The sequence below is a fragment of the Carassius carassius genome, chromosome 7 (genome assembly GCF_963082965.1).
Source record: "Carassius carassius chromosome 7, fCarCar2.1, whole genome shotgun sequence".
Taxonomy (NCBI): Eukaryota; Metazoa; Chordata; class Actinopteri; order Cypriniformes; family Cyprinidae; genus Carassius; species Carassius carassius.
This window is the reverse complement of record NC_081761.1, coordinates 9066354-9094050: the sequence shown is the minus strand read 5'-3', so window position 1 is coordinate 9094050 and position 27697 is coordinate 9066354. Positions and strand designations below refer to the sequence as shown.

Genomic DNA, 27697 nt, shown 5'->3' with positions numbered 1-27697 from the left:
GTATAACCTGATTCTGTTATTTTATTTTATTTTATTAATTTTTCTGTTATTTTATTAAAGATGAAACCAGTAAAAAAGCTAATATGTAAAATAACAGGCCACTTGCCTTGGCAAGGTTTCAATTGTATTAAAACAAATCCTTTTGGATAGGCCCTGTCTCCCTGTGAAAATCACTATGAAACCAATCAACACCAACAAATACAGATATTTTGTTGTTGTTTGTTTGTAAATATCAACATTAATTTAGTTATTTTATGCATTAGTTAATGCATTAACAAACAAGCTTAGTTTTGTGCAGTTTTTATTAGAAATTTTATAATCCAATTAACAAATCTGATTATAAAACCATTAAATTGTCAAAAAGTTGCTGTCGAAAACCTAATTTAAATAATTTTTGAAACCTGTTACCAATAAAACTTTATTTTCTACATAAAATAACTTGTAAAATAACGTATTAGACGTTGTTTTCATAGGAGTTAACAGTATATCAAAGTACTGTATGTAATTACGCCAGAAGTCAAACAGCAGAGGGCGCTACCGCTACACAAAAACACAAAAAGAAAGGCATTATTTGTGCAATAAAACGAGAACGTGAATATTAATATGGTTACGGAATTGTTACAATGTATGGCATCAGTCCTGTGAACTTATCTTTGGTTAAAGAATGTCTTAATTATTTTATTTATTTTAATATTATATATACCATATATCAAACAAGACCACCTATCCATATATTTTCTACATGTGAAAATGAGGAATTATTTTCTTTTGAATTCTCAGTAAGCCTACACTTTAACTTTCGTTTTCCCAGTCTCGTCCATAATATCCATTGTTATAGTTTTGATAAAGTTATTAATTTTGTTTTGTTTGACTCAGCACTCACAAAACTCGCGTTTTAGAATTCTAGTTATATGACATATATATATATATATATATATATATATACACTCCTGAACAAAATCTTAAGACCATGGGATGCATCGCAAGTTTTACATATTTTGCACTAGTGGATCATAACCGGGTTGTAAGTGCTGCTTCAAAATGCCAAAAGAAAAAACAGGATCAAGAGACAAAAAATAGAGAGTAGGCAATTTATTGAAAACTGCATTTAAAGTCAAACAGGCTAAACTCACAACAGAACTTAAAGTGTCAAAAAAGGACTCAGTAGTGAGTAGCCCCACCGTTCTTGTTGATCACTTCAAACACTCGTTTCGGCATGCTTGATGCGACTGTTTCCAGGAGGCTGGTGGGAACGTTGCTCCATGTGGTGAAGATGGCTTCACGAAGGGCATCCACGGTCTGGAACTGACGTCCGTTTTTGTAAACTTCCCTTGCCATCTATCCCCAAATGTTCTCAATGGGATTTAGATCAGGGGAACACGCAGGATGGTCCAAAAGAGCAACGTTATCCTCCTGGAAGAAGTCCTTTGTCAGGCGGGCGTTGTGAATTGCAGCATTGTCCTGTTGAAAGACCCAGTCATTACCACACAGACGGGGCCCCTCGGTCAAGAGGGATGCCCGCTGCAACAGATCCACATAGCCAGTCGCCGTTTGACGCACCTGCACAACCTAAAGCTCCAATTTTCACATTGAAGGAAAAATCACCCCAGATCATGATGGAGCCTCCTCCACAGTGCCGCGTAGAAAACATCTCAGGTGGGATCTCCTTGTCATGCCAGTAACGTTGGAAGCCATTAGGACCATCCAGGTTAAATTTTTTCTCGTCAGAGAATAAAACTTTCTTCCACCTTTCAATGTCCCATGTTTGGTGCTCTCTTGCAAACTCCAAACGGGCAAGTTTGTGTAGTGGGAGGAGACGTGGCCTTTGAAGACGTTTTTTGTTCTTGAAGCCCTTCTCTAGCAGATGACGTCTTATGGTTATTGGGCTGCAGTCAGCATAAGGGCCTTAATTTGGGTTGAGGATCGACCTGTGTCTTCACGGACAACCCGTCGGATCCTGCGGCTCAGTGCAGGTGAAATCTTTTTGGGTTTACCACTTGACTTTTTTGTCCCATAACTCTCAGGATTTTTTAAGAAATGTAAAATGTCTTACTGCGTCCAACCTCGGCAGCGATGGCACGTTGTGTTAGACCTTGCTTGTGCAGCTCAACAATCCTGCCACGTTCAAAGAGAGAAAGCCTTTTTGCCTTTGCCATCAGGAGATCTTGACAGAATGACTGCTTGAAAAACAATGACATGAAAGCCATATTTTTGTGCAGATTTGACCTTTTTATGGCTATGGTCTTAAACTTTTGATCAGCTGATGAACAGCCTGTTTGACTTTAAATGCAGTTTTCAATAAATTGCCTACTCTCTATTTCTTGTCTCTTGCTCCTGTTTTTTCTTTTGGCATTTTGAAGCAGCACTTACAACTCGGTTATGATCCACTAGTGCGAAATGTGTCAAATTTGCAAGCATCCCCTGGTCTTAAGATTTTGTTCAGGAGTGTATATATATATTGTTTGTAATTATTTATTTTTGTAATTGTGACAATGTCTCTAGGCCGTTTTCAATTTCAATTCAAAAAGTACTTTATTCGAATAACAATAACAAATAACAAAAGAATAGTATGGTGCTTAGTAGTGAATAAGTAGTGAATTATTATTATTCAATAGTGAATCAATCTATCAAGCGCGCTCGCTCGCTCGCTCGCTCTCTCTCTCTCTCTCTCTCTCTCTCTCTCTCTCTCTCTCTCTCTCCGTTACCTGTCCAAGTCCTACATCATGATCTTCTGTCTGCAAACACAGCCCCTCCATGTCCTCTCGGCTCGGTCGGTCACTGTAAGGGACCAGTGGTCTTGTGTTCGCGCCCCGTCCATCAGTCAGTGTAGTTCAGTGTGTGTTGTGTATGTGATAATCAGGTGTGTTAGCGCTTAGCCACAGTGTGACGGACTCTCACCCGCCACAGCCACCACAATTTGAATGTTTCTCATGTCTGTGTAAACCAAACAAGCACAGAGTGTGGGTTTCATTTGGAAAACCGTCTTTTCAAGGTAAGAAATCTACTTTTATGTATTCCATACTCCGAAAAAGCATTAGCAGGGACTATGCGGTTATATTAGCCTAGCTCTGTCTGACGAAGCTAATGAGGCACTTTACGGTGCTTTTTAGTTTCACTTTACAGTACAGAATAACTTCAATATGTAGACACATGCTTTTATCGTGTATACGTTTAGAAGCGTCAATATTTGTTGTGTTGTGAGCTCCTCTGTGTCGTATTTGCTGTCTGGCTAAGCTAAATGCTAGCAGAGAGTTGACAACTACAAGCATTTACGATTCGCTGTTCTCATCTGCCTTTTCCTATGGAGATTGAGATTTTATGGAAGTAAAATGTTTACAAATTCAACTCGCTTATGTGAATATGACATTTTAGCTTTGAAATGCATCTCTGGTTTGGTACTGTTGCATTAAAGAAAGCTGTTCTCTCTTTAAAGAGCACAGGAAAACTTTAAATGATGATTTACTTTTAAGGAAAAGTGATAACATTGGTGTGTGGTATTTCCTCAAGCGTTTATATTGTAACGCCCACTTATTTGGAGAGAGTACAGCAGGATCATGGCTTTGTTGTAGTAAGTGGTGTAAACAGTGATTTTACACGCACTTTTGTGGTAAATGTCAGGGCATGTTACAGTGTTACAGTCAAGTGTACAAAAGATCTTATACTTTACATTGTTTTGTGTTGTAAACATTCCACAGACTTTTTTCATAGTGTTCAATTCCCTTGACAAGACATTATGTTAGTCTATCTAGGCCACTGATCTTTACATTTAGACTGGGGTTTTTAAACCCAGGGGTCTTCAAAAGAATGCTGGGGGTCAATAGAAATGTTTATGAAAAAGTGTTAAAAAAGGAATAAATTCTGAAAATCAATAGGTTATATAATAAGGGAGTACGAAAATGATTGAATTCTAAAACAAATAGATTAAAATAGATGAGTAAAAAGATGAATAAGCAAATTCAGAACTGTGATGAATAGAAAACAATAATGTAAAAATAAAACATTACATTAAAATAAATGAATACGCATTGGATTAAAGGGGTCATATGATGCAATTTAGTAGGGCTGGACGATTATGGCCTAAAGTCAAAACCTCGATTAATTGAACATTTTACCTCGATTACGATTAATGAACGATTATTTTTTCCTGTTTTTTTTTTTTGCCCTCATAGTTCACTTACAAGGTTTGTACTGTAAAAAGGGCCGTAGTTGGGGTTTGAGGGGGTCCTGGTTCATCTTGTACCAGTGGGCCCTGTTTGAAAGTTTAATTTGTATGTTCGTTCTATTTGTTCATCAACATGCCCGCCACGTCCCAGAATGCAACGCGGCGCCCAAGCCCTATTAGGCGCGGTCACTTTAAGAGACAATGAATACATCCAATATAATAACCATACGATTTTTTTGATGATTTTTTTCGAACATACTATCCAAGACGGTATTTTCACATATTTTTAATGTATTTGTCGGTACAAGAGCAAAAACAGACGAATTCGGTGTTCAAGTGTTTTGAGACGCCTTTCTCTGCGTGATATGAGCCTGAACACCAGTACACCACGGTGCTGAATTGGGCTCTTACATATCTTTTTCTGTTTGTTTAAACTGCGATTTGTGTTTGTTCATTGAGGTGCAGGAGGAACTTAAAGGAGAACTTCGCAGAAGAGAGCTCGGTTCAGTGTTACTGTCTGTGAGACGCGGCTCTCTCTCCGCGTTCGCACCGAGCACAGCGCGAGTAACCAGCTGCTCAGTTCAGCTTTTCCGCGTCTTGTGTTTGAATGCTTTAAAGTCTTTTGAATGATTACATTTGCAAGTGGCAAGGCTTAATAACACGTGAAAATGATACGCTTTCGTGTCGACATGCAGCTGTGTTCTTTCAACTGTCCTGAGATCGTCTATTAAAGGTGGGATATTTTTTCCTATTGAAAGAACGATCATAGCTCACTATCAGCAGTTATTTTATCTATGTTCGTAGCATTTCTTACATATTATTGCTAGGTGTAAGAGATAAATATAGGCATATAGGACCTACAATAATGTACAGTATTTGAAAAATAATGTGTTTTTTGAACATTAAAGCATGTCAACATATTCTGTTACACCAACTACATAAAATAATGATCTTTTAAAAAGCATCATATGACCCCTTTCAAATATATAAATGAGTAAATATAAAAATTTAAATAGATGAGTAAATGAATGAATAAATACAGTTCTGTGATGAATAGTAAAAAGTAATAATGAAACTTAATTAAAAACTAAATAATTAATATAAAATTACATATTTTGGATGGATGTCGCTCGCACAAGGATGATGATATTATTGGTATTTAAAAGATTGAAAACCCCTGATTTACACTAGTGAAAGTGGAGGGAAGTTCTGAAGTCAACAACAGCGGACTTTGATCTAACCAGCAGTTGCTGATTTCAACGAATAAGATCTGTGAAAGGTGCAGGTCCTTGAATCGATTTCTTCACTCCATTAGGAAATACATCTCCTAACTGTATGCTTCCATATCAAAGTATGATAATTAATATTCTTAAAGCTGTGAAAAGTGTGTTTTTTTTTAGACAAATGCGCACGCATGGACAGGTCAAAGGCTGCAGAGAATAATTCATTGAGGGTGGAGTGTAAAGTTGGTGTGTGTGTGTGTGTGAGATGGATTAGTCTCATATTCAGATGTTGCAGGGTTTAGATTGTATCCTCATGAGTAGGGTGAGTTTATGTTCATTCTTTCATTGAATTGTATTTGTTTGTTTTCCTGCAGTCCACATCTCAGTGCTCCACTAAAGTGACTTGGACTTTATCACAGGATGATGTTTGTATACAAATAGGCACAGCAGATTACAAATCACGTTGTCATGGAAGCAACTTGAATAATAAACTCATAAATTACTAAAATAGATTTTTTCACATGATTTCATGGTGGATGGATTTCATGTTGACTTAATTATAACTGGATCAAACTGGGATTCCATGCTTTTTCTGATGCGCCGAGATAAAGAAGTAAGGTGTGGTTCGGTGATCTTTGGAATTGGAATTATTAAACGCAAAGCCTTAGCATTAGCATGGTCAGATAGTTATAACACTGTGCCATGCTTGTTCTGTTTCTTAATTATTGATTTAACTGTACTTCAAGGGATATCTTCAAGTTATTATTTTATCTATTGTTAGGTGACATTATAATGTTTTGATTAATCAGATGATCAGACTAATTAACCCCACTGTGATGTAAAACATGAAAAAGTCCAAGGGGTGAATACCTTGTATTATTACTGTAGTTTGTTCACTAACTCGTGACTGCAAAGCATTCTGTGCACTGCTGTGGTGGACTGTGGGAGGCAATGTGACCATTCCTGCGTTTGAATGCAAGACAATTTGTCTGCTTTATGAACCAATTTTGCACAAGGTCAGACAACATTTGGTCTGTGTTTGGCTGAAATACCACTGACTCATGCACAGTTTCCCCTGGTTGCCATCTGCACTTTTGTGTGACTCTGACTCATTATTTATATACAAAAAGGAGCCATCTTTGTAAAACTGATATATATTTGTCCTAGGAGCAGTTTGTTGCTAGTTTTAGTGAACATTTAATGAAGAGTTAATTCAACAGTAGAAATTCTGTCTAATGCTATTTCATGCATTGAAAATCTGAATTCTGACTTATTTACAATGCTAAAGAGTTGGGTTCTCATGCTAAACATGAGCAAAGTCTCAAAAAACTAGTTGGATTATTTCTGTGCCAAGGACACTCCTTCAGGGTTTGTACAAGTTTCCAAAAAGGTTTTTTTTTTTTTTTTTTTTTTTTTTTTTTTTTTTTTTTTTTTTTTTTTTGAGCATGGACCTCAAATGGTCGTAAAGGTTGGAATTCCTTGTATGGGCACTTGTCCAGGAAGAGCGCGCACACGCACCAACCAGAGCGAGAGCAGGAGCACGCCCATCAACATGCTTCAGTTGTTAATTCGTTAGCCATTGTTAAATTAAGAAGAAACTTTGTATGTTATGTCCACTGTGATTTACATTTGCTACCTGCATCTCACAACCAATCGCAATGGGACAATGTAAAATATGCACCCTGCATGTGCACTTTGAAAATATGGCTTATATCTTGAATAACAAACAACTTACATTGAGATACTAGATCAATACTTTGTAACCGAATAACAAGTTTACAGTATGAGATGTTAGATAAGCAATCTTTATATTTTACATTATTGTAAATGGTTGATCTATGTATCTATGTAATGCTGTGTTCTTTAATAACAGCAAAATAATTCAATATTTTAATGATTATTTTCATTAAGAACTACAGTATAATGCAGAGAACAAGATACTTCTGAAATAAATCAACTACATTGTATTGCTCACAAAAATGCTTTGAATATAGTGCACAAGTCATACTTTTGTAAAGCTTGAAATTCATTTGTCACTGTATGGTTGTATTTTATAGTTAAGAGCAGCATAAATATTCTTTAAAATGTCGCCTTATGTGTTCCATGAAAGAAAGCTATATCTATATATTTATATATAGCTATTTCTGTTGAAGTATCCATTTAATGGAGAAGGCGGCTACAGAACTGAATCTAGTAAAAACAGAAGTGGGTTTTTGTCAGTTAGGGTACGTGTTTTGACAAAGCTCAGGCCAGTGGATTCTCATTGAGGAATAATTTGTTGCATCTGTAGGGCTGTTGGGTGGAGGCTGAATTTTGGCATCTGTTGCGTGTGTGTGCTTCTAAAGGTGGGACGTTGCATCACTGGAGGGTCTGTTGAGGACACAAAAGCAGCGTTGTGCCCTGGTCATGTGATGCCTGTTCTGTAAGCTCTGACCATGTGACCACAGAATGCTGAGTCGAACTTACAAACGCTGCCTCACCCTTGAGATGTGAGCATGATAGAAAAAGACTGGGAAGGGATAGATACAGAGCCAGAAGGAAGACGTAGAGAAACAGGTGTGGACGACAAAACAGGAAATGAAAGCAGTGAGTGCAACAACTCTACGGTGCAGACTGCATGCAGTTCTCTCGTTCGGTCCTTTCTCATTGTTTGCCTGATGGTGCTGTGGGGAAGGTGGCTGTCTTCTGTGGAGTCAGTTTGTTGGAATGTGAAGATTTTGCAAGGACAAGAAGCAATGGCTGAAGTGGACCAAGAAGGTTTCCTATGGATTTGGAATACGTCTCGGAATGAAAGGGGAACTCTGTGGAATTCCACCGCTGCACCTGGAATTATAGGTTGGAAACAGATGAATTGCTGCTTGAATTTCCTTGATGCTATCTAATAACATAGCTTGTGCTGAATTGAAACATACCCTTCAAGTAACAGTACACTTATGAAGCTATTTAGCCAGAAAGTGATGATGAGTTATTGTAGGCTATATATATATATATATATATATATATATATATATATATATATATATGATTTCTGTTTATTTAACAAGCTGAAATTATAAGTTCTTTAGCAGCGGTTATGGAGAAAGCTCTAATGGGGAAGCTGAAACTTGTCATTTTCTGATTTGTGGATAACATAACATGATCCAGATGCATCTGTGAGAAAGTGTGTGTGTGTGTCACACATTTGCCACACCCCTGTGTGTCCCAGCACTTTGTGATTGCGTTGCTGTGGCAATTGGGCAGGGAATTTATTAGGGCACTTTAACAATCTTTAATGTCTGTTGCTATGGCATCTTCATTTACTCTTTCTCTTAATGAGAGAAATAACGAACATCCATGCTGCCATGAAGATGTTTTCCAGTAAATGTCTCATTAATTATGACCTAGTATGAACAGGAAATACAGTAAATTTGAATGCAGACTAAAGCAATCTCATAATATTTGGAAAAAAGCATGCAACTAGCAATGTGAGTGGTTACACCGTACACGCCATTATTTGAGTGAACATGAACGTGAATGAGATTTGAGAGCTGCAGTGGAGGGGACGATATGCAATGACTCCAATTTTAGTTTAAAGGGTACATAACATACACAGTTTCACCTAATCTCATGTTAATCTTGAGTACCTATAGAGTAGTACTGAATCCTTCAAATATCCAAAAAGTCTTTAGTTTTATCATATTTATAAAAGAAAAATACAGCTTTCTGATTCTTTCCAGAAAAAGCAGAGCTCCTGGAGGCTTGTCGTGGGCGGAGCTATAATACTGATGTTTCGTGTTGTTTCCATTAACATATATTCACTTATGTCCTGATTTCCAACAAAAGACAGAAATATGATGCAATTGTACTTTCATAAATGGGGTCTTTTATCACAGGGATGGCTCCATGTTTTAATAGCAAACGATGTGCAAATCCAGCCTCGACATGGGCCTTGTTTATAAAACATTTGTCACTCAAATGACCAGAACACACAAACGCACTTGATACACTCCATTGCTGCCATGAAAAAACAAACAAACTGCATCCACTGTTCATGTAACGCTGGGTTCTTGGGGAAGCTGAACACGGTAAACATTCCCTCACATCCAAAAATGCACTTATTTGGAGGCATTCTCGAACAAATTCTATGCAGCGCTGCTGACGATTTTGAAGCGCCCTGAAGTCCTCAGTATTTCTTATCAATTTTATCCCGATTGAGACTCAGAGGATATTAGTGAAGATTATTCCACAGAACCTGTGCAAGCACATGGCTCTTAATGGTATGTTTTTTGTTTGTAGTTGTTTGATACTTTTAGATACGCTGTAATTTGATGCTACTGCTTATTTTATATTACTGCTTATCCTTATTAAAGCTTTAATACAGCACAGCAATTGCGTGCACATCCATGTTTAACGCTTCTTATAGCTTTTTGAAAAATATCTCTGTCTATACACATTTACATTTGTAGAAGACAGTGGAAGAAATCAAAAACAAAAAAAAGAGCAATGATATATAAGTGCTATAACATATCAGTTAGCTTAAATACAGTACACGTAGCAAGGGCTTTAAACTAATATAATAAAGAAAAAGAAAACAGATAGAATAGAAAAAGAATAGAGCAAGCTAGTGTTAGATGTCACCCGTATACTCATGAAGATTGTTTTTGAAGCTTAAAGTGTGCAGCACGAGCAGTCGCCATCTTGGCAGCGCATCACCGCGCGACTCTCCCAGGCAATCGAAAATGGGCAAAAAGGAAGGAGGTGGTTGCTGAAGCCACGCCCACCTAGCTCACCGGCAGTGTCAGCAGGGCCAATCCACCTGTCACTCAAGTGACCACGCCCTTAATTAAACAAAATTTTAAGGCTTAATATAATTGAAACAGATGAGTTATAAAAAAATTCAACCCCCTCACAGTTGTCATGAAGGGCAAAATTAGCTATATAGACCAAAATCATTTTTGGCACCAGGCTGTAAACATGTTTTTTTCTGCTGTAAAGTTGGATATTTTAACATTGGGAGTCTATGGGATTGACTCCCTTTTGCAGCCAGCCTCAAGCGGCCAGTCGATGAATTACAGTTTTAGTCACTTCCTTGTTGGCTTCACGAGAGAGAGCGGGAGGTTGGCGCTCAGTTTTAAGCCGATTCTTGAAGATGGCTAAGGACTCAGCTGCTCGGATTGAGTTGGGGAGGTCATTCCACCAGGAGGGAACATTTAATTTAAAAGTCCATAAAAGTGACTTTGTGCTTCTTTGGGATGGCACAATCAAGCGACGTTCACTTGTAGAACGCAAGCTTCTAGAGGGCACATAAGTCTGAAGTAACAAATTTAGGTAAATGGGTGCAGAGAAGGGCTGTCACTTTTGTGAAAAAATCATTTTCGATTTTTAAGACATAAGTGTTCATTGAATCGATTGTAAAATCGATTTTCCATGTCTAAAAAAAGAAAGACGTTTCCTTTTTCAACGTCAAATAACAGAGGAACATAAAGAGAGCGCTGGAAACGCACAAGTCAGCAATATTTCTTATTTATTGGCATGAAGTTTCGTGCAGAATAACAAGCAGCAACAGGAGTGCAACTTTCTCGAAAAGAGAATGATGAAATGTGCAAAAAGGCGAGGGCCGTTACAGATTTATTGGACAGGAAAATAAGTCGATCAACATTTTCGGGGTCCAGAGCAGAGCTTTTTTTATTCACTTTATGTCTAGCTGTTGAGAAGACGCGCTCCGACCGCACTGATGTCCCAGGGACACTCAGGTACAGCTGCACAAGGTGGGGGAATTACTGCCAATTTTCCACCACAAAAGCCAGTTGGTGTCAGCTTGCAATGGTCCTTTTCATAACTCAGAATCTCCTGTAACTAGATGCGCGAATGAGGCGAATTCGCGTCTACTGCACCGCGAGACCTCCAGACGCGTGTAAACGCGTCTTTAATTGACATAACATTGAAATTGTTAAAAAAAAATCGTTATCACTGTTAGTGTCAAGTATACCTTATAGTAGGGCTGTGCAAAAAATCGAATGCGATTTTCATGCACATCTCACCAGTAAAGACACTCCTGTAATTAGAATTATATCTCCAGCACGTGCGTTCGGATCAGGGTTGCCAGGTTTTCACAACAAATACTGCCCAGTTGCTTCTCAAAACTAGTCCAAAACTAGCCCAATCGCGCTTCGAGGTGGTTCCCCGATAAAAATTGCTTATATTTACCCCCTAAAATGCGAATTTTATCAAGGCAACCCTTCCAAAGGCAACCCCGGGAAGCAATTTTTATCGGGGAACCTCCTGGAACACGATTGGGCTAGTTTTGGACTAGTTTTGAGAAGCAACTGAGAAGGATTTGTTGTGAAAACCTGGCAACCCTGATCCGAACGCACGTGCTTGAGATATACTTATAATTACAGGAGCGTCTTTACTGATGAGATGTGCATGAAAATCGCATTCGATTTTTTGCACAGCCCTACCTTATAGTTTATGCATAATTGCACGTTTCTTTTTTTTTTAAATATATATTTAACCTAAGGAATGATTTCCATTCACATTTCCAGCTTTCGTTTCAGTGGTTTGAGCATGTCCATGTTACCACTGTATTGCGTCGCTGTGTCACTTTAGCTGTCTGGAGTGTGGTTGCAGTCACTCAATAATTTAGCTGCTAGACTGTCGCCCTGATGCTTCTTGTTCCCCTCCCATTCTTTCTTTTCTAAGAAGATGAATTGAGAGAGACTTAATCTGCGAGCGTTTTTTTTTTTTTTTCAGCTGCAGTAGTTGTCACTTCAGCTTCACAAACCAAAGTATGTTGGCTGTTGCCATGGCCTCAGTGTTTCACAGGGTGGCTTCCTGTTTTGATGTTCTGTTCCTTAGCAAGAGTGAGTTTCCTGTTGAACCAGACTGACAAAACAGGAGAGCAGGTTGCTTTGGCTCTGCACTTGAGATTCATGAATGTTTGAGATTGAGATGTTGGTTTTTTGCAGTGCTATTCATCTTTTTTTTTTTTTTTTTTTCACTTTTCTCTTTTGTCTCTTATCCTGCTATGTGACTGCAGTCCTGGAGTTTGCCACAGGGGGTCAACAGAGTGTGGGGTATGAGTCATGACGTCTGTGGTGCTTGTAGACAGCGGAGGAGCGGTGGTAGAGTATGTCACAGCAGTGGACGACCATTTAATGGTAAGATTTTTACCACTAAAACTAATATTTTTTAGCATATTTATACCTTTGTATTACTTTGCTGCTGGTTTCGCATTAAAATGGCACATCCACATAGTTCTTTTCCTGATGTTCTCAAATATTGCAAGCTCCAATGTGATTGGCTGACATTACACAAATTGCAGGAGTTAGCCTTACCATAATCTTGCACGGTCAAAATTTTAACTTCTGGCCTGATGTTTGTTGACTTTGTAGTTTAGTCTGGCAGGAACTTACTGAAGATCAGCCAATCAGAATAGAGCTTGCCAGATCCAGAAAGTGTTTACCATTTTATATGTAGTTTACATCAGTGAGACGGAACTGTAAAGTCTGATGCTAAGTTTTAGAGTGCTCCTTTTTTGGATTACAGATAAGTTGTTGAAATGTTCGTCAATGTACCAATTTATTCAACATTAAGCTAAATCAGATTTTGCTTTTTAAATCTGGGTGAACCCAAAGTTGTTACCAACTTTAATTCAGTATTGTGATGCATTTTAAACAGAATATGGAATGAGAAAACAGATGACTGATTTTAACCTAATTTTAACTTTAACGTAAAGTTTAACTTAAACTTAATGTGGAAGCAAATTTTCAGATTTTGATTAAAGGTTATGAAGAGAAACTTTTTTCTGTAAATTGCATGGATGATTTTTTCTCCACTAGACTATTTGTATATTTACTGTTTTTCAATTTATTTCAGTTAGTTGCCAAGTATTTTACGTGTTTCTCGTAATTTTTATTTTCCATATTATTTCCCCTTTATTTCAGTTACTGAAAATTAATTTAAGTTAAGAATAACAACACTGATGTGTGCTAACGGAGTTAAATGAACTGATAGCATACGTCTCATAAAAAAAGAAAATAGTTATTTGTATTGTCGTCATTTTACATGTTGGTCAGAACATCTTTTCCTGTAAAAGTAGGCAGTTTTGGTCAGAATAAACTGAAAAGTGGATCATGTAATGCCAATAGTAAAAATAGCTAATTACTATTAATTAGTAAATTACTAATAATTATAAGGTTTCAATAATCTTCCTAACCAAGGAAATATATTCCAGTTTTAAAGATAATGACACAGGAAGAATATAATTGGAATCACTTTCAGAAAGATTTTTTTTCAGCTGGTGAACCATTAAAACACTGAAAGCCAATCTGCAACATATGGTTATAATAAACAGAATGTTATAGTCCACTGGTGTGGATGTTAATATATAGGGCTGGGTAAATTTCCATGGTCGATTCAAAATCGATTCTCAAAGGCCATGAATCTTTTTTTTTTTTTCATATTTATTTCCGCAAACATTGAATGTAAGATTAACGTTAATCTAATTACAAGTTGCCTTGTGCGATGTTACCAAGGAGCGAGAGGCGAACCTGTCATTCATTCATTCAGTGCTTAAAATGGCGGTTTCAGGTGCTTTGTCGACATTGATGCCACCTTCACATAAAAAGTCAGAGGTATGGAAGCATTTTAGATTTCGCAAGCTAGACGATGACGATAGTGTTGTGGACAAGAACAAAGCATTTTTCATCTTGTATCAAAATTGTATTGTATTTATTTAACATAATTGTATGCATTTGAAAATTAGAGATGGGTTCTGTTTTAATGTATACAAGTGTACCTAAAATAAAAGAGTTTAATATACAGCTTTGTGGCTCTTAATTTCTTTTTATTAATTACCCAATTGTAAACTTATGTTCACTGTTCTTTTTTATAAATATAGTATTTGTATTAAATCTATATTCATTGAGTTGAATCTAGAATCGAGTATAGAAAATCAAATCGAGAATCGAAATCGATTTGAGAACTTGTGAATCGAAATCGAATCGATCTGGAACATCTGAATAGATACCCAGCCCTATTAATATAGTTAGCATTATAGTTATGTTTATAGCTAAAGTCCCTTTAGTGTTTTGTAGAATTGTCCAACGTGTTCATTTTAGTGTAGTTAAACTTTACAGCAACTCTTGAAATTTTATGTTGATTTTAGAATTATTGTTTAGAAAGTGAAACCTCTGTTCTCTGTCTAGGAGGAGGGTGTGTATGAGGTTGAGGGCGAGATAGAGCGAGAGGTGGAATACCCTGCGGTGATCGTGGAGCCGGTGCCCAATGCGCGGTTGGAGCAGGGCTTCGCCGCTCAGCTGCTGGTGTACGATGATGAGACCTACCTGATGCAGGGAGTAGCTGAGGAGCAGGAGGTGGAGACTGAAGTGCTGGAGACCGGTGAGAACACTTGTTACCACAAAACTACTGTTCTGTCTTTCTCAGCTGATATTCACTCGCCTTATACAAACACCTGGCTAGGAAATTTGAGGATAAAAACCCTTTCGTGCTTCAGCATCATTGCATGAAGACATATAGACAGAATTTAATGTAAGCACACTAAACAAATGCTCTGTTACACTACCTCAATGGCTTAGTCGGAAAATTTGAAAGACTGTGATTTAATTAAATGAATATAAATGCACTGCATGTTTAAGAGCGAATCGCTGCAGTTTGTTCATTTACATGCAAGACGCTCATTAATTTGTGTTTTTAGTGTTCCATAATATTTGGATTCCTATGATTTCCAGTAGTTGCTGTTGGCAGAGAGACTTTATGAAGCCACTGTTTGTGAACATGACTTGTAACCAGAATTATGTATTTGTAAACCTCAATCGCCCAATGAAAATACTTTATGGGTGGATGTTGATAGACATTGTGTACTACAGGGAGAGAGTAAACTATAATAGTTGCACATTGCTTTCTTATGTCTCAGTTATAGTTACGTACCCTGTTTATTTTGGTGCATGCAGACTATTTGTTATTATACATTGTATATAGAACGCCATCCCTATGGGCTATTTAGTGATACATAATTTCAGAGGGTAACCACATAAGCATGATTCTGCTAGAAAATCAACAAAAGATAGCTTTCTTGTTTGGGTTACAGTTACTATCAGCCAAACACAGGGCTACACTTCTCTATTTTTACAACCAATTTCCGATCAAAATTGCACTGTTATTGAATTTTTTTCAAAAAAATTCACCCCTTTCATTGTATAGCAAAAAAACAAACAAACAATGAAAGTAAATGGGGACAGGTTTTTTTAATTTTTTTTTATTTATCTCATTTGTTCCTATAAAGTACGTAAGGAATGGTTAGGAGCAACATGAGGATGAGAGAATATAAATAGTGTAGATTGGCCAAGGTCCTGTTCTGTGATAAATCTCTACTGCCATCTTGTGGGCACTTTTTGAAGTGTTGCGCAGAATATAGTCATTCGTCTCATAATACCTTTTGGAAGTATTATAACAATAATCACAATACTTAAAATGTCAGTACTGAAGTAACTTATACTTCATACTTACAAGTGTTACGTGACATCATAATGCCCCGCCCCCTTATTATTCGTCCATAAATCTTCTTCTTCTTTCGGCTTTTCCCTTCAGGGGTCGCCACAGCGAATCATCTCTATCCACCTATCCCTATCTTCTGCATCCTCAACACTTGCACCCACTAGCTTCATATCCTCATTAATTCCATCTATATACCTCCTCTTTGGTCTTCCTCTTTGCCTCCTGCCTGGCAGCTCCATGTCCAACATTCTCCTACCAATATACTCACTCTCCCTCCTCTGAACATGTCCAAACCATCTTAATCTGGCCTCCCTAACTTTGTCCCCCAAACGTCCAACATGAGCTGTCCCTCTGATGTACTCGTTCCTAATCCTGTCCAATCTTGTCACTCCCAAAGAGAACCTCAACATTTTCAGCTCTGCTACCTCTAGCTCTGATTCCTGTCCCTTCCTCAGTGCCACTGTCTCTAAACCATACATAGCTGGTCTCACCACTGTCCTGTACACCTTCCCCCTGATTCTCGCTGATATTTTCCTATCACACAGAACTCCCGACACCTTTCTCCACCCATTCCAACCTGCCTGCACTCGCTTCTTTACCTCTTTCGCACACTCTCCATTACTCTGGACTGTTGACCCCAAGTACTTAAATTCCTGTACCGATTATTTGATATCAGTTACAAAATTGCAAGGATAAAACAAAGATGTTTAATATGAACATACTTATATTAAATATACTAAATATATAATTAAAATTAAATTTAAAATTAAATCAAATTAAATGCACTTAGCAGACGCTTTTATCCAAAGTGACTTACAGTGCTTTCAGGCCATAAATTTTTACCTATCATGTATATACATGATATATAAATGTATATATACATTTTTACCTTATCTATATATATATAGAGAGAGAGAGAGAGATACTTTGAGATCATAGTTTAAAGTGCTTAAAAGACAAGATGTTTGAGAATATATATATATATATATATATATATTAGTATGTTCCATTTGTTAATAAATACAAAATAAGACGCAAAGAATGATAAATTCACGTATCATTCTCTCTTAAGAACCGTTCTTTTCAGTTATGTTTTAGATACCTTTACAATCGAAGGTTTTAAAAAAAGATGTTTAGCAATATTTTATACAGAAAATCCCTCTTGACAGTAAAACATCTGAAGTTATCTTCAATAAATACACTTTGTAGAGAAATTGATTTCCCGTGCTTTGAAATACTCCTGTGCGTAATTTTAACTGCTATTTTGAAAAGATTTAAAATATTTTTTGTAAATGCTCTTGACGTTCATCGAACGTAACGAACAGCGCGGGGAGAATTTCCTGTGTTCGGCGCGGAAGGATCTGTGCGCGCTGTTGAGTTTGTGGAGATTTCCTGTGGAGGCGGAGCGATTCGTGAGTCGTGCGTCTCTAAACGCTTTCAATGCGAGTGAATGTGAATTCTGCACCTCTGGACGAAACATGGCGACGTCGCTGCATGATGGACCCGCTAACCAGCTCGATCTGCTTATCCGAGCAGGTAAAAAGACTAAAGCGCTTGCTCATCCACCAGCGTGGCTTTGTTTGAGGCGCTGCTCGCGTCGCATCGCGGAGGTCCGCGAAGTTGTGCTGTAAAGTAATGGAGGGCATTTCAGGAAGTGATCACCTTGGTTGGCAACCTGCATGGCGTTGCCTAATTTTCTTATCTGCTTGCTTGGGTGCTGAAAAGTAGCGTGAAGGCGTGTGTGTTGTGCTGTGCGTGAGTAGCGTGCACAGTATTGAGTTTGCACGGCGCTGAGGGCGGTTTAAATGTGGACCGTGTTAGAATAACGGATTTCTCTGGAGGTGGTGCGCGCGGCTCTGAAACCAGGAAGTGGGAGAGATGTTGTCTTTCCAGCGTCTTTGCCACGCTGTCTGGAGTCGGAAGGACACATGGTTTATTTTTAACTCTGAAATACAGCTTACTAAAAATACAATTTTAGTTAATATATTGAGTGCATTTTATATTTTATAAAATAGCTTCTGAGAGCATTACGTTTAACGATTGGTTTATTTTGATTCCTCGTCGTCAAAGGAAATGTGGCATATCGGATGAAAAAAAAAACACGCGGAGCAACTACATTATAAACGCCTTTTGATTTATTAATAATATTAAGATGTATGTCGAAAACAATGAGTTTGAGTAATAAAATACATGTTTGCTTCATGTCGCAGATGTCCCGTTATCTAAACGTGGTCGCACTGCTTTCTGCACATTTCAGCGCTGAATGCTAAGCTCAGTGAGCAACGTTTATCGCTTAATTATTCCTTTAAACGTCACTTTGTCTTTTATGACATGAAAAGTGTTGCTGTAAAAGTGTCGAGTGACTTTTTTTCCGTGAATGTTTAGATTTTAGAGCTAATTTGATGGCGGAAGCATTGTTATTCCACTGGGTTGTCTTACATTTTGAGTGACAGCGCTTGTTGTCCAATAGTATTGGCGTCGCGTTCGAAATCCTACACCTGACCAATCGCCTTGCCTTTTTATTGGGGCGTTGACCAGAGAAGAGGCCAATCAGATTCGGGGCGGGGATTGAGTGGCAGGAAGCTCGGAGAGCGTCTTCAGAAAGAACTGGAGGGAAAGATCTGACGACTGTAAACACGGAAGTGAGGAGGGAAAGCACTACTTTCTAGTGGACCGCTATTTTAGTGACAGAAAAATAGTACCACAATATTAACTCTTCTGTACTGGTTGTTTACGATTTGTTGAATTATTGCTAATAATAATGTATTTCTTATTATATGAACAGCAACAACGACGTGATTAGATATATAGCAGCTGTTGTAGTGTTTTATGAACATTTATGTGAACGTTTTTAATTTAGTTCATTCTTGGATTAGAAAACATACTTCTGAAGAAACTATTATTTTAAATGTATATCTACGAGGACTGAAGGATATAACACTTGTGGTTCAAAACTTGTGGTAATTTATTTACTTCTGTTCTATAGTAATTGTTTAAAAGCAGGTCATATGCAGAGCATGTTAACCCATCAACCCCCCCCCCCCCCCCCCCCCCCCCGTGTGCAGCAATAGACACACATAGCCAAACATGGACAGGCTCAGGTTGTAATGGGAGTTGAGTGACGGTTTGGATAGACTGGCACAGGTGCTAGTGGCTCTGGATGTTAACGTCATCAGGGCAGGAGGTTCTGTCCTATATATGCATGAACTGCTTGTCTGAGATCAGCCTCTCTGCACCTGTTTCTAAATAAGTGCATCCAAGCAAGTGACTTGTCAGTTAGCAGATGCTATTATCCAAACTGTTTTAGAGCACACAGATTGGGCAATGAGTAGACTAACTGCAGGTATGACACCCCTGGATCTATTCAGGTGCAATCTCAAGAAGGCTATAGTTCAGAAGTTGCACTTTTGTTTTAATAGGTCCTTATGGGATTTACTTATAATGTTATCTCATAACCATTTGTGTTGGTTATATTTAGTAAATCCTTGCTAGAGTGCTCAAATTGCATTGTCACTGCAAATAATCAAAAGTCAAAAGAGTTGATATGAGTGACAAAGCGACTCAGTGTTATCTGTAGTCGTGTTTTAAAGCTTTTAAGTACCATATTAAAGTGTCAATCACACACTTGATTTAGTGTCCATACTAAATGGATGTCACTTAAATGACGTGTTCAACCATAAAGGTTTTAGAAGAGTTGACCAGTTTTTTTGTCATCTATGCTTAAACATATCATTCACATTGGGGGGGGGGTGCTTTTGTGTTTTTTTTTTTATGATATTGAGTAACCAGAAATGCACGTTTTCACCCACTAGCACCCTCTATTGTCAGTTAAGTGTGAAATATGAGGTTGCTTGTGTACAAGCTGTCCAGTGCATGGTGCATTTGATACTTACATTACTGTTCAAAAGTTTAGGCTGGGAAGATTAAAAAAATAAATAAACTTTTATTTGGCAATGATGCATTCAGTTGATAGAGTAACACTTAATATATTTATAAATTTACAAAAGGCTACTTTTTCTGAAAATTCAACTTTTCCTTGAGAGAAATAAATGACATTTTAAAGTACTTTAAAGTTGAAAACGTTTATTTTACAGTGTAATAATAGTTCACTCCATTAGTGTTTTCACTGTATTTTTGTCTTTGACGTTTTTGTTTGTGTGTGTTGTCTGTTGCAGTTGAAGCATCAGTTCATGGCTCTGTACAATGCTCTGACAAAACCATTGAGGCTGCTGAAGCTCTTCTACACATGGACTCTCCCTCCAGCTTGCGAGGGGACCGGAGCCCAGGTGAGCACTGCTCTCTCTCTCTTCTAGTTTTCACATCACAAAACAAGGCACTGTTGTACAGTCGTGGCCAAAAGTTTTGAGAATTATATAAATATTGGAAATTGGAAAAGTTGCTGCTTAAGTTTTTATAATAGCAATTTGCATATACTCCAGAATGTTATGAAGAGTGATCAGATGAATTGCATAGTCCTTCTTTGCCATGGAAATTAACTTAATCCCAAAAAAACCTTTCCACTGCATTTCATTGCTGTCATTAAAGGACCTGCTGAGATCATTTCAGTAATCGTCTTGTTAACTCAGGTGAGAATGTTGACGAGCACAAGGCTGGAGATCATTATGTCAGGCTTATTGGGTTAGAATGGCAGACTTGACATGTTAAAAGGAGGGTGATGCTTGAAATCATTGTTCTTCCATTGTTAACCATGGTGACCTGCAAAGAAACATGTGCAGCCATCATTGCGTTGCATAAAAATGGCTTCACAGGCAAGGATATTGTGGCTACTAAGATTGCACCTAAATCAACAATTTATAGGATCATCAAGAACTTCAAGGAAGGAGGTTCAATTCTTGTAAAGAAGGCTTCAGGGCATCCAAGAAAGTCCAGCAAGCGCCAGGATCGTCTCCTAAAGAGGATTCAACTGCGGGATCGGAGTGCCACCAGTGCAGAGCTTGGTCAGGAATGGCAGCAGGCAGGTGTGAGCGCATCTGCACGCACAAGACTTCTGGAAGATGGCCTGGTGTCAAGAAGTGCATCAAAGAAGCCACTTCTCTCCAAAAAAAACATCAGGGACAGATTGATCTTCTGCAGAAAGTATAGTGAATGGACTGCTGAGGACTGGGGCAAAGTCATATTCTCCGATGAAGCCCCTTTCCGATTGTTTGGGGCATCTGGAAAAAGGCTTGTCCGGAGAAGAAAAGGTAAGCGCTACCATCAGTCCTGTGTCATGCCAACAGTAAAGCATCCTGACACCATTCATGTGTGGGGTTGCTTCTCATCCAAGGGAGTGGGCTCACTCACAATTCTGCCCAAAAACACAGCCATGAATAAAGAATGGTACTAAAACACCCTCCAACAGCAATTTCTTCCAACAATCCAACAACAGTTTGGTGAAGAACAATGCATTTTCCAGCACGATGGAGCACCGTGCCATAAGGCAGAAGTGATAACTAAGTGGCTCGGGGACCAGAATGTTGAAATTTTGGGTCCATGGCTTGGAAACTCCCCAGATCTTAATCCCATTGAGAACTTGTGGTCAATCCTCAAGAGGCGGGTGGACAAACAAAAACCCACTAATTCTGACAAACTCCAAGAAGTGATTATGAAAGAATGGGTTGCTATCAGTCAGGATTTGGCCCAGAAGTTGATTGAGAGCATGCCCAGTCGAATTGTAGAGGTCCTGAAAAAGAAGGGCCAACACTGCAAATACTGACTCTTTGCATAAATGTCATGTAATTGTCGATAAAAGCCTTTGAAACGTATGAAGTGCTTGTAATTATATTTCAGTACATCACAGATACAACTGAAACAAAGATCTAAAAGCAGTTTAGCAGCAAACTTTTTGAAAACTAATATTTATGTAATTCTCAAAACTTTTGGCCACGACTGTAGATAACCACACCATGGGGGAAAAAACATGATTTCCAAAATTTTATTTTCCTGTTGTGTAGAGGTTTTTGTGCCTCCATGTGTCAACACTTCGGAGTTCCTGCATGCAGCCATGCGACCTGACGTGCTGACAGAGACAGTGGTGGAGGTCAGCACAGAGGACTCGGAGCCCATGGAGGTGGTTACTGTTCTCCAGGAGCCTGAGATGCTGGAGACGGAACACAACAAAAGAAGAAAATGTGAGAACATGAACATTGGCAAAGGCAATATTAAGATTCTTTTTTTTAGTTAAATTGTATGTCTGTGAATATATTTGGTTAACTACATTTACATTTCTTTATATGTTTATTTTATTAACTTTTAACTGTCGTTTGGTTAATCTTTTCAGCTGGGCGGAAACCCAAACCCCATCACATTTCAAACGGATCTCCAGACCCTGGCATCAAGAAGAAATCTAGAGAAGGCAAAGGTATGTCTCACATTTCTGCTTAATCAGTGGGTGAGGAAACATCTGGGTTATATTTATCTGCAAAATCAAAAAAGAACTGTAACGTAATCCAAATTTCTTCTCATACTTTGATGCATTTTTGTTGTACATTGTATACATCATAAGTATTCATTATACTCCGGTGTGGGTAATTTGGATAATCAGTATTTTATAGAGCAATAAATGTGTAATTAATAATGTACAATAAAAATGTGTAATTTTAATGATTACACTATATATATATATATATATATATATATATATATATATATATATATATATATATATATATATATATATATATATATATATATATATATATATATGTATAATTATATATACACTGATGTTTATTATTTTACATACAAATATATATATATATATATATATATATATATATATATTTGTATGTAAAATAATAAACATCAGTGTATATATAATTATACATATATATATATATATATATATATATATATATATATATATGTATAATTATATATACACTGATGTTTATTATTTTACATACAAATATATATATATATATATATATATATATATATATATTTGTATGTAAAATAATAAACATCAGTGTATATATAATTGTTATTATTTAATGATAATATTTTGTTTTGTTATTTTAGTTCTTAACAGGATTTGTGACATCCATTGCCGTAATTTTAAGTGGAACCTATTATATTCAGTTTTTACATCTGTTTTTTTTTGCTAGAGTTTCAGTGGCTGTTTATTTGCAAGTATTATGAACTTCTGTGATTTCTGTTTTCTTGCAGGAAGCACATACTTGTGGGAGTTCCTGTTGGACCTGCTGCAGGATAAGAACACCTGTCCCAGATACATTAAGTGGACACAGAGGGAGAAGGGCATCTTCAAACTGGTGGACTCCAAAGCCGTGTCAAAGCTCTGGGGCAAACACAAGAACAAACCAGACATGAACTATGAAACCATGGGCAGAGCTCTCAGGTGAGGAGCTTGTGTGTGCAAACACCATAAGATGACTTTTTCCAACACGTTTTGCAATGCCATATTGACCAGTTGCAGTTGGTATCCATAATTAGAACTATCTTATCTAATGTTGTATTTGTCTTTGTTTCTCTCTCAGGTATTATTATCAGCGAGGCATCTTGGCTAAAGTAGAGGGTCAGAGGTTGGTGTACCAGTTTAAGGAAATGCCTAAAGACATTGTCGTCATCGATGACGATAAGTGCGACCCTGGTGGTGACGTAATTGGAGAGACCTACGAGCGTGTTCCTCCCTCATCTGACACTCTATTGGCAACTGACCTCTCCAAAACCCCTGCTATCTTGAGAGGGGGCGGTAGGACTTTGGTCCATCCTGGTTCCCCAAAAGCTAAAGCTGCGCTCACTGCAACTCCTGTTCAGCACATTGTAACGGTCTCTGCGTCAACTGATCCATCACAGCCGTCTCATGCCACCATTATCCCCAATGCACCCAGGTAACCAGTCTTAAATTTGTGTAAAAAAATACAAAAAAGATTTTTCAACTGTAATGTTTTAAAACACAATCTTGTGTCCAGGACTGTGCGGGTTGCTATGCAAGTGCCGGTCGTAATGACAAACTCCTTGGGACAGAAGATCTCCACGGTGGCCGTGCAGTCAGCGAACTCTTCACTCTTCACTACAGCGCCCACCAACACCGGCTCAGCAACTTGTGCAAACGTACCCAAAGTCCTAATCCAGACCATGCCAACGATGGTTCCTGCCACAGCTGAGAATGGTGACAAGATCACGGTCCAGCTCGCCAAGATAATCACCATCCCCGCAAGCCAGCTCACGCAGTGCCAGCTACAGGGCGAACCGGGCACCCCAACGGGCATCAATCTGTTGGGTGCCCCCCTCGCTGTCCGAGCCCTTGCGCCCATGTCTGTGGCGCCGGGGGCGCAGGTGGTCAGATTGGCAGTTCCAGCCCAGCACAGTCCAGCTCGGGCGAAGACACAGGTCCCCGTTTCAATCCAGACACAAACTCAAGTCCCAATTTCCATTCAGACGGCATCTACTCCGGCGTCAGTTCCAGTTCAGATCCAGATTCAACAGAGCCAGCTTTCTCCAAAAGCGAAAAGCGCAGTATCGAAACCTGATAGCACTTCGGCAGAACAGCCTGAGCAGAACAATACCACGCAGGAAGCAGCAGCAGTGGGGATTGAGGAAAGATCAAATCCACGGTCTGAAGCAGAGAGCTGAAGAGTGATGCCTTTTGTCAGGCATGAACAATAATAAATTAACTTGTATTCCCCAGATACCATTCAATCACATACTGGGAGTACAAACTGCAGATTTATTGAACTGTACAGTTTCAGAGTTAAATTGTTTTTTCATTTTATATGAAAAAAAAAAAAAACCGGCAAAGACCACAAGTGTCTCATCATGTGGATAAAATCTGGATGTCCATCATTTCAATTATGAGTTGTTAAAGGGACCAAAGTAAAGGACACTACATTTATTTTTTTTAATCTAACTTTGACACTAATGACAGCTTAGCAGAACACTAAGGGGTGAGTAGCTGAAGTATGTGTACCTATGAGGGAGGATCAATTAAACTTTTTATAACTTGTATAAGTTTTTTTTTTTTTTTCTGTAACATTTAAATTGCAAGGCAAAACCAGCAGTTTTTTTTGACGATCACTGTGAGCGCACACTGCTGAATCGAATCTCCCTCTTCGAGTAAGGGAAGAAATGGACTTTGTATATATGAAATATACAGTTTACTGAATTTATAAACAAGGCAGCCTTAGAACAGTTTTGTTTTTGTCGTTATTCTGTTAAGTCAAGCTTTTGTGTTATGCTCATGTTTTGTTCAATGTTTTTTTTTTTTTTTTATTTGTTTCCCTCACACATTGTACCAAGCACAGTATTATTGGCAAACAAACTGCAAAGCATTTTTGCATTCTCATTTCAATCATACAGATAAAAAAATACCATACTGATTAGGTGTAACTACATCTGCATCCAAATTCTGGAATGACGCAAATTCCTTTTTTTTTTTTTTTTTTTAAGGTCAATCATCAGCATGCATCCTCATTTCAAGCACATTTGTTGCGCATTTTTTCTTTGGTTTTTATTAGTCCTTAAAGAGGGAGAACAAGATGTTTTGTTCAGAATAATCTAGTTTGTATATTCAACAGTTGAAGCATATTCTATTTTGTTGTACTCTTGTTTCAAAGTGTACTCAAGTAGATTTTACTCAAATACAAAAAGTATTCCTGAATTTGAGTGGTGTTGTTTTTGGTCTGAGTCGGTTCCAAAGCTGTTTTGTCTGTTGTGTCTTGGGTCACTATTTTATGATTGAACTTCAGACGTTTAAGATCCAGTGATCAGAATCACAATCCAGACTCAAACGTAGAGGGGATTGAGATTAGGAGATCCTTTAGAGATTAGACTGGCTCTCTCTCTGGGCTCTTCTTTAAATCTCTCTTAAAAACGTTTTTTTTTTTTTTTTTTTTTCTTTTGGCTTAGAATTAATTTTCTATTATGGTCTTTGCTTAGACTTCTATGGATTTATACTTTGTTTTTATTATTATTATTATTTTACTGGGGCGAGACCCTATTTTAATTATTTAGCTGTGCTGATTTTTGCCAGCCATGTGGCTGTTTTATATGTGCTATGTAAATAAATTGAAACTTGAAACTTCAGATGTATGGAAATATTTGAACATTTACTGCTAGATCGCTTGAAACCGCCAGGCTGAATGTGATTTATTCTAAGTAGGAATTACCTAAAATGCAACAATCCTATGGAAATGTCAGAAAAATATGGCTTTTGGTGAATTGCAGCTCATTTTTTATCCTAGGAAATACAAACTAGGGGAAAAAAATCCATATAATAATTGCAGAACAGAACTGGGACTATGTTTGATACCCATTGATAATAAAAATATAATATAATTCTTAATATAACAAGCTGGGTCAAAGAGACAAATTAAAACAACTGAAACACAAAAAAATGTATAATAACTGCACAGCAAAAATCAAACTGGCAGAAAATCTGAACACAGAATAAAAACAACCTGGGGCCAGATTCACAAAACACTCTTGAGAAGAAATTTCTTAACTGCCAATTTCTTATTTTCTAAATTAAGAAAAAAAGATAAGAATATTTTGTATTCCTCAAAAAACTTCTTGAGAATGTTATATTTTTCTTAAGATTGTTCTTAAGACAAATTTTAAGAAAAATGAAAATTCTTGAAAAGCATGTTCTTAAAAATCATTTAAAATAATTTCTGAAAGTTGAGATAACTGCCAACTAGTCGGAAATCCCCAAAGGGTAACATTTTTTTTAATGAAATTTTAGCTTTTTTCAAATATTAAACCTAAAAAGAAAATATAAATTTTATATTAAATTGTAACTACTTACATATTTACTTATACAAACTAACATAATATATAAATTGGCATACTTGGTTAATTAGATGTCTGTGTTTCAGATGGAAGTACTGTGGGTTGCCAATAGGTAGAGAGAGCTAGAAAGTCCTCAGAGATCGAGCAGATCCTCTCACCCTTCCTGATCTTGCTCTGCTTAGACTTTACAGGCTGCCGAGAAACTCAGTAATGCATCTGGCACATAAAACAAAAAGGTCCTCTCCACTTCCTGTGATACTGCAGATAATGGTTGCACTGCGATTCTTTGCTTCCCGGATCATTCCAAGCTGTTTTAAGTAATACTGTGGGAATTAGTCAATCCAGTGTGTCCCGAATTGTTTTCAGCATGTCAAGTGCTCTCAGCAGAATGGTGAAAAACTTCATTAAGTTCCCATCAACATCGGCAGAACAAATCCTTGTTAAACAAATTCTGTGAGATTGCAGCATTTCCAAATGTATTGGGTGCAGTGGATGGGACACACATTGCCATCAAGGTAAATGATATTCAATACATGAATTAGTTATATTGACAACATTTTTAGGCCCCATCTGATGATGAAGAACTATATAAGAATTTTCATTCAATTAATGCCCATAGTTTGTGATGCTTCACTGAAAATAAACTTTGTAGCAAAATGGCCTGGGAGTACACATGATTCTTTCATGCTCACCAACTCAGCGCTTTGTTAACAATTCACTGAAGGCCAAATACCTGATGGGTGGCTGTTAGTTAAAGAACATTTTTGGCATGTCAACCTCAAATATGTAACAAATTCATTTTACATATGACTTTGCGTTTCTAGGACTTTCGGTCTCATGTTTTCTATGCTTTTAGTAAACTTCCAAGTGTCTTCTTTCAAATGAGAACACAATAACAATAATAATAATGTTAATAATTATAATAGATTCATAAATTATAATCAGTTTATTTTAGGTATAATGTTGTGTCTGTGCTCAGTTAGCAGAAAATATCTGTTTTATAGGGGATAGTGGCTACCCCTCAAGACCCTGGCTGATGACTCCAATTATTCATCCAGCATCAGAA

General features: G+C 37.6%; 1 protein-coding gene across 4 annotated transcripts; it reads left to right on the top strand.

Moving 5' to 3' along the window:
- Window positions 1-2719: 2719 nt before the first annotated feature.
- On the top strand, window positions 2720-25501 carry LOC132143487 (ETS-related transcription factor Elf-2-like). 4 transcript variants are annotated; one of them, XM_059553736.1, is made up of 9 exons: window positions 2720-2992; window positions 12404-12524; window positions 14577-14766; window positions 20058-20168; window positions 21837-22013; window positions 22163-22243; window positions 23050-23239; window positions 23379-23732; window positions 23814-25501. In XM_059553736.1, the coding sequence occupies exons 2-9, from the start codon at window positions 12450-12452 to the stop codon at window positions 24475-24477; spliced, it is 1842 nt and encodes a 613-aa protein (XP_059409719.1). In that variant the 5' UTR covers window positions 2720-2992; window positions 12404-12449; the 3' UTR covers window positions 24478-25501. The 4 variants fall into 4 exon arrangements, with proteins under 4 accessions (XP_059409719.1, XP_059409716.1, XP_059409718.1 ...); XM_059553733.1 differs by having other exon boundaries at window positions 14574-14766; XM_059553735.1 differs by lacking the exon at window positions 2720-2992 and adding an exon at window positions 7705-8220 and having other exon boundaries at window positions 14574-14766.
- The last annotated feature ends 2196 nt before the right edge of the window (window positions 25502-27697 follow it).

Bases quoted from the DNA above. Each gene is read 5' to 3' on its own strand.
- LOC132143487 (XM_059553733.1), top strand. From the start codon at position 12,450: ATGACGTCTGTGGTGCTTGTAGACAGCGGAGGAGCGGTGGTAGAGTAT. The intron at 14,767-20,057 runs GTGAGAACACTT...TGTCTGTTGCAG, and splicing joins GACTGAAGTGCTGGAGACCG to TTGAAGCATCAGTTCATGGC. The intron at 20,169-21,836 runs GTGAGCACTGCT...CCTGTTGTGTAG, and splicing joins GCGAGGGGACCGGAGCCCAG to AGGTTTTTGTGCCTCCATGT.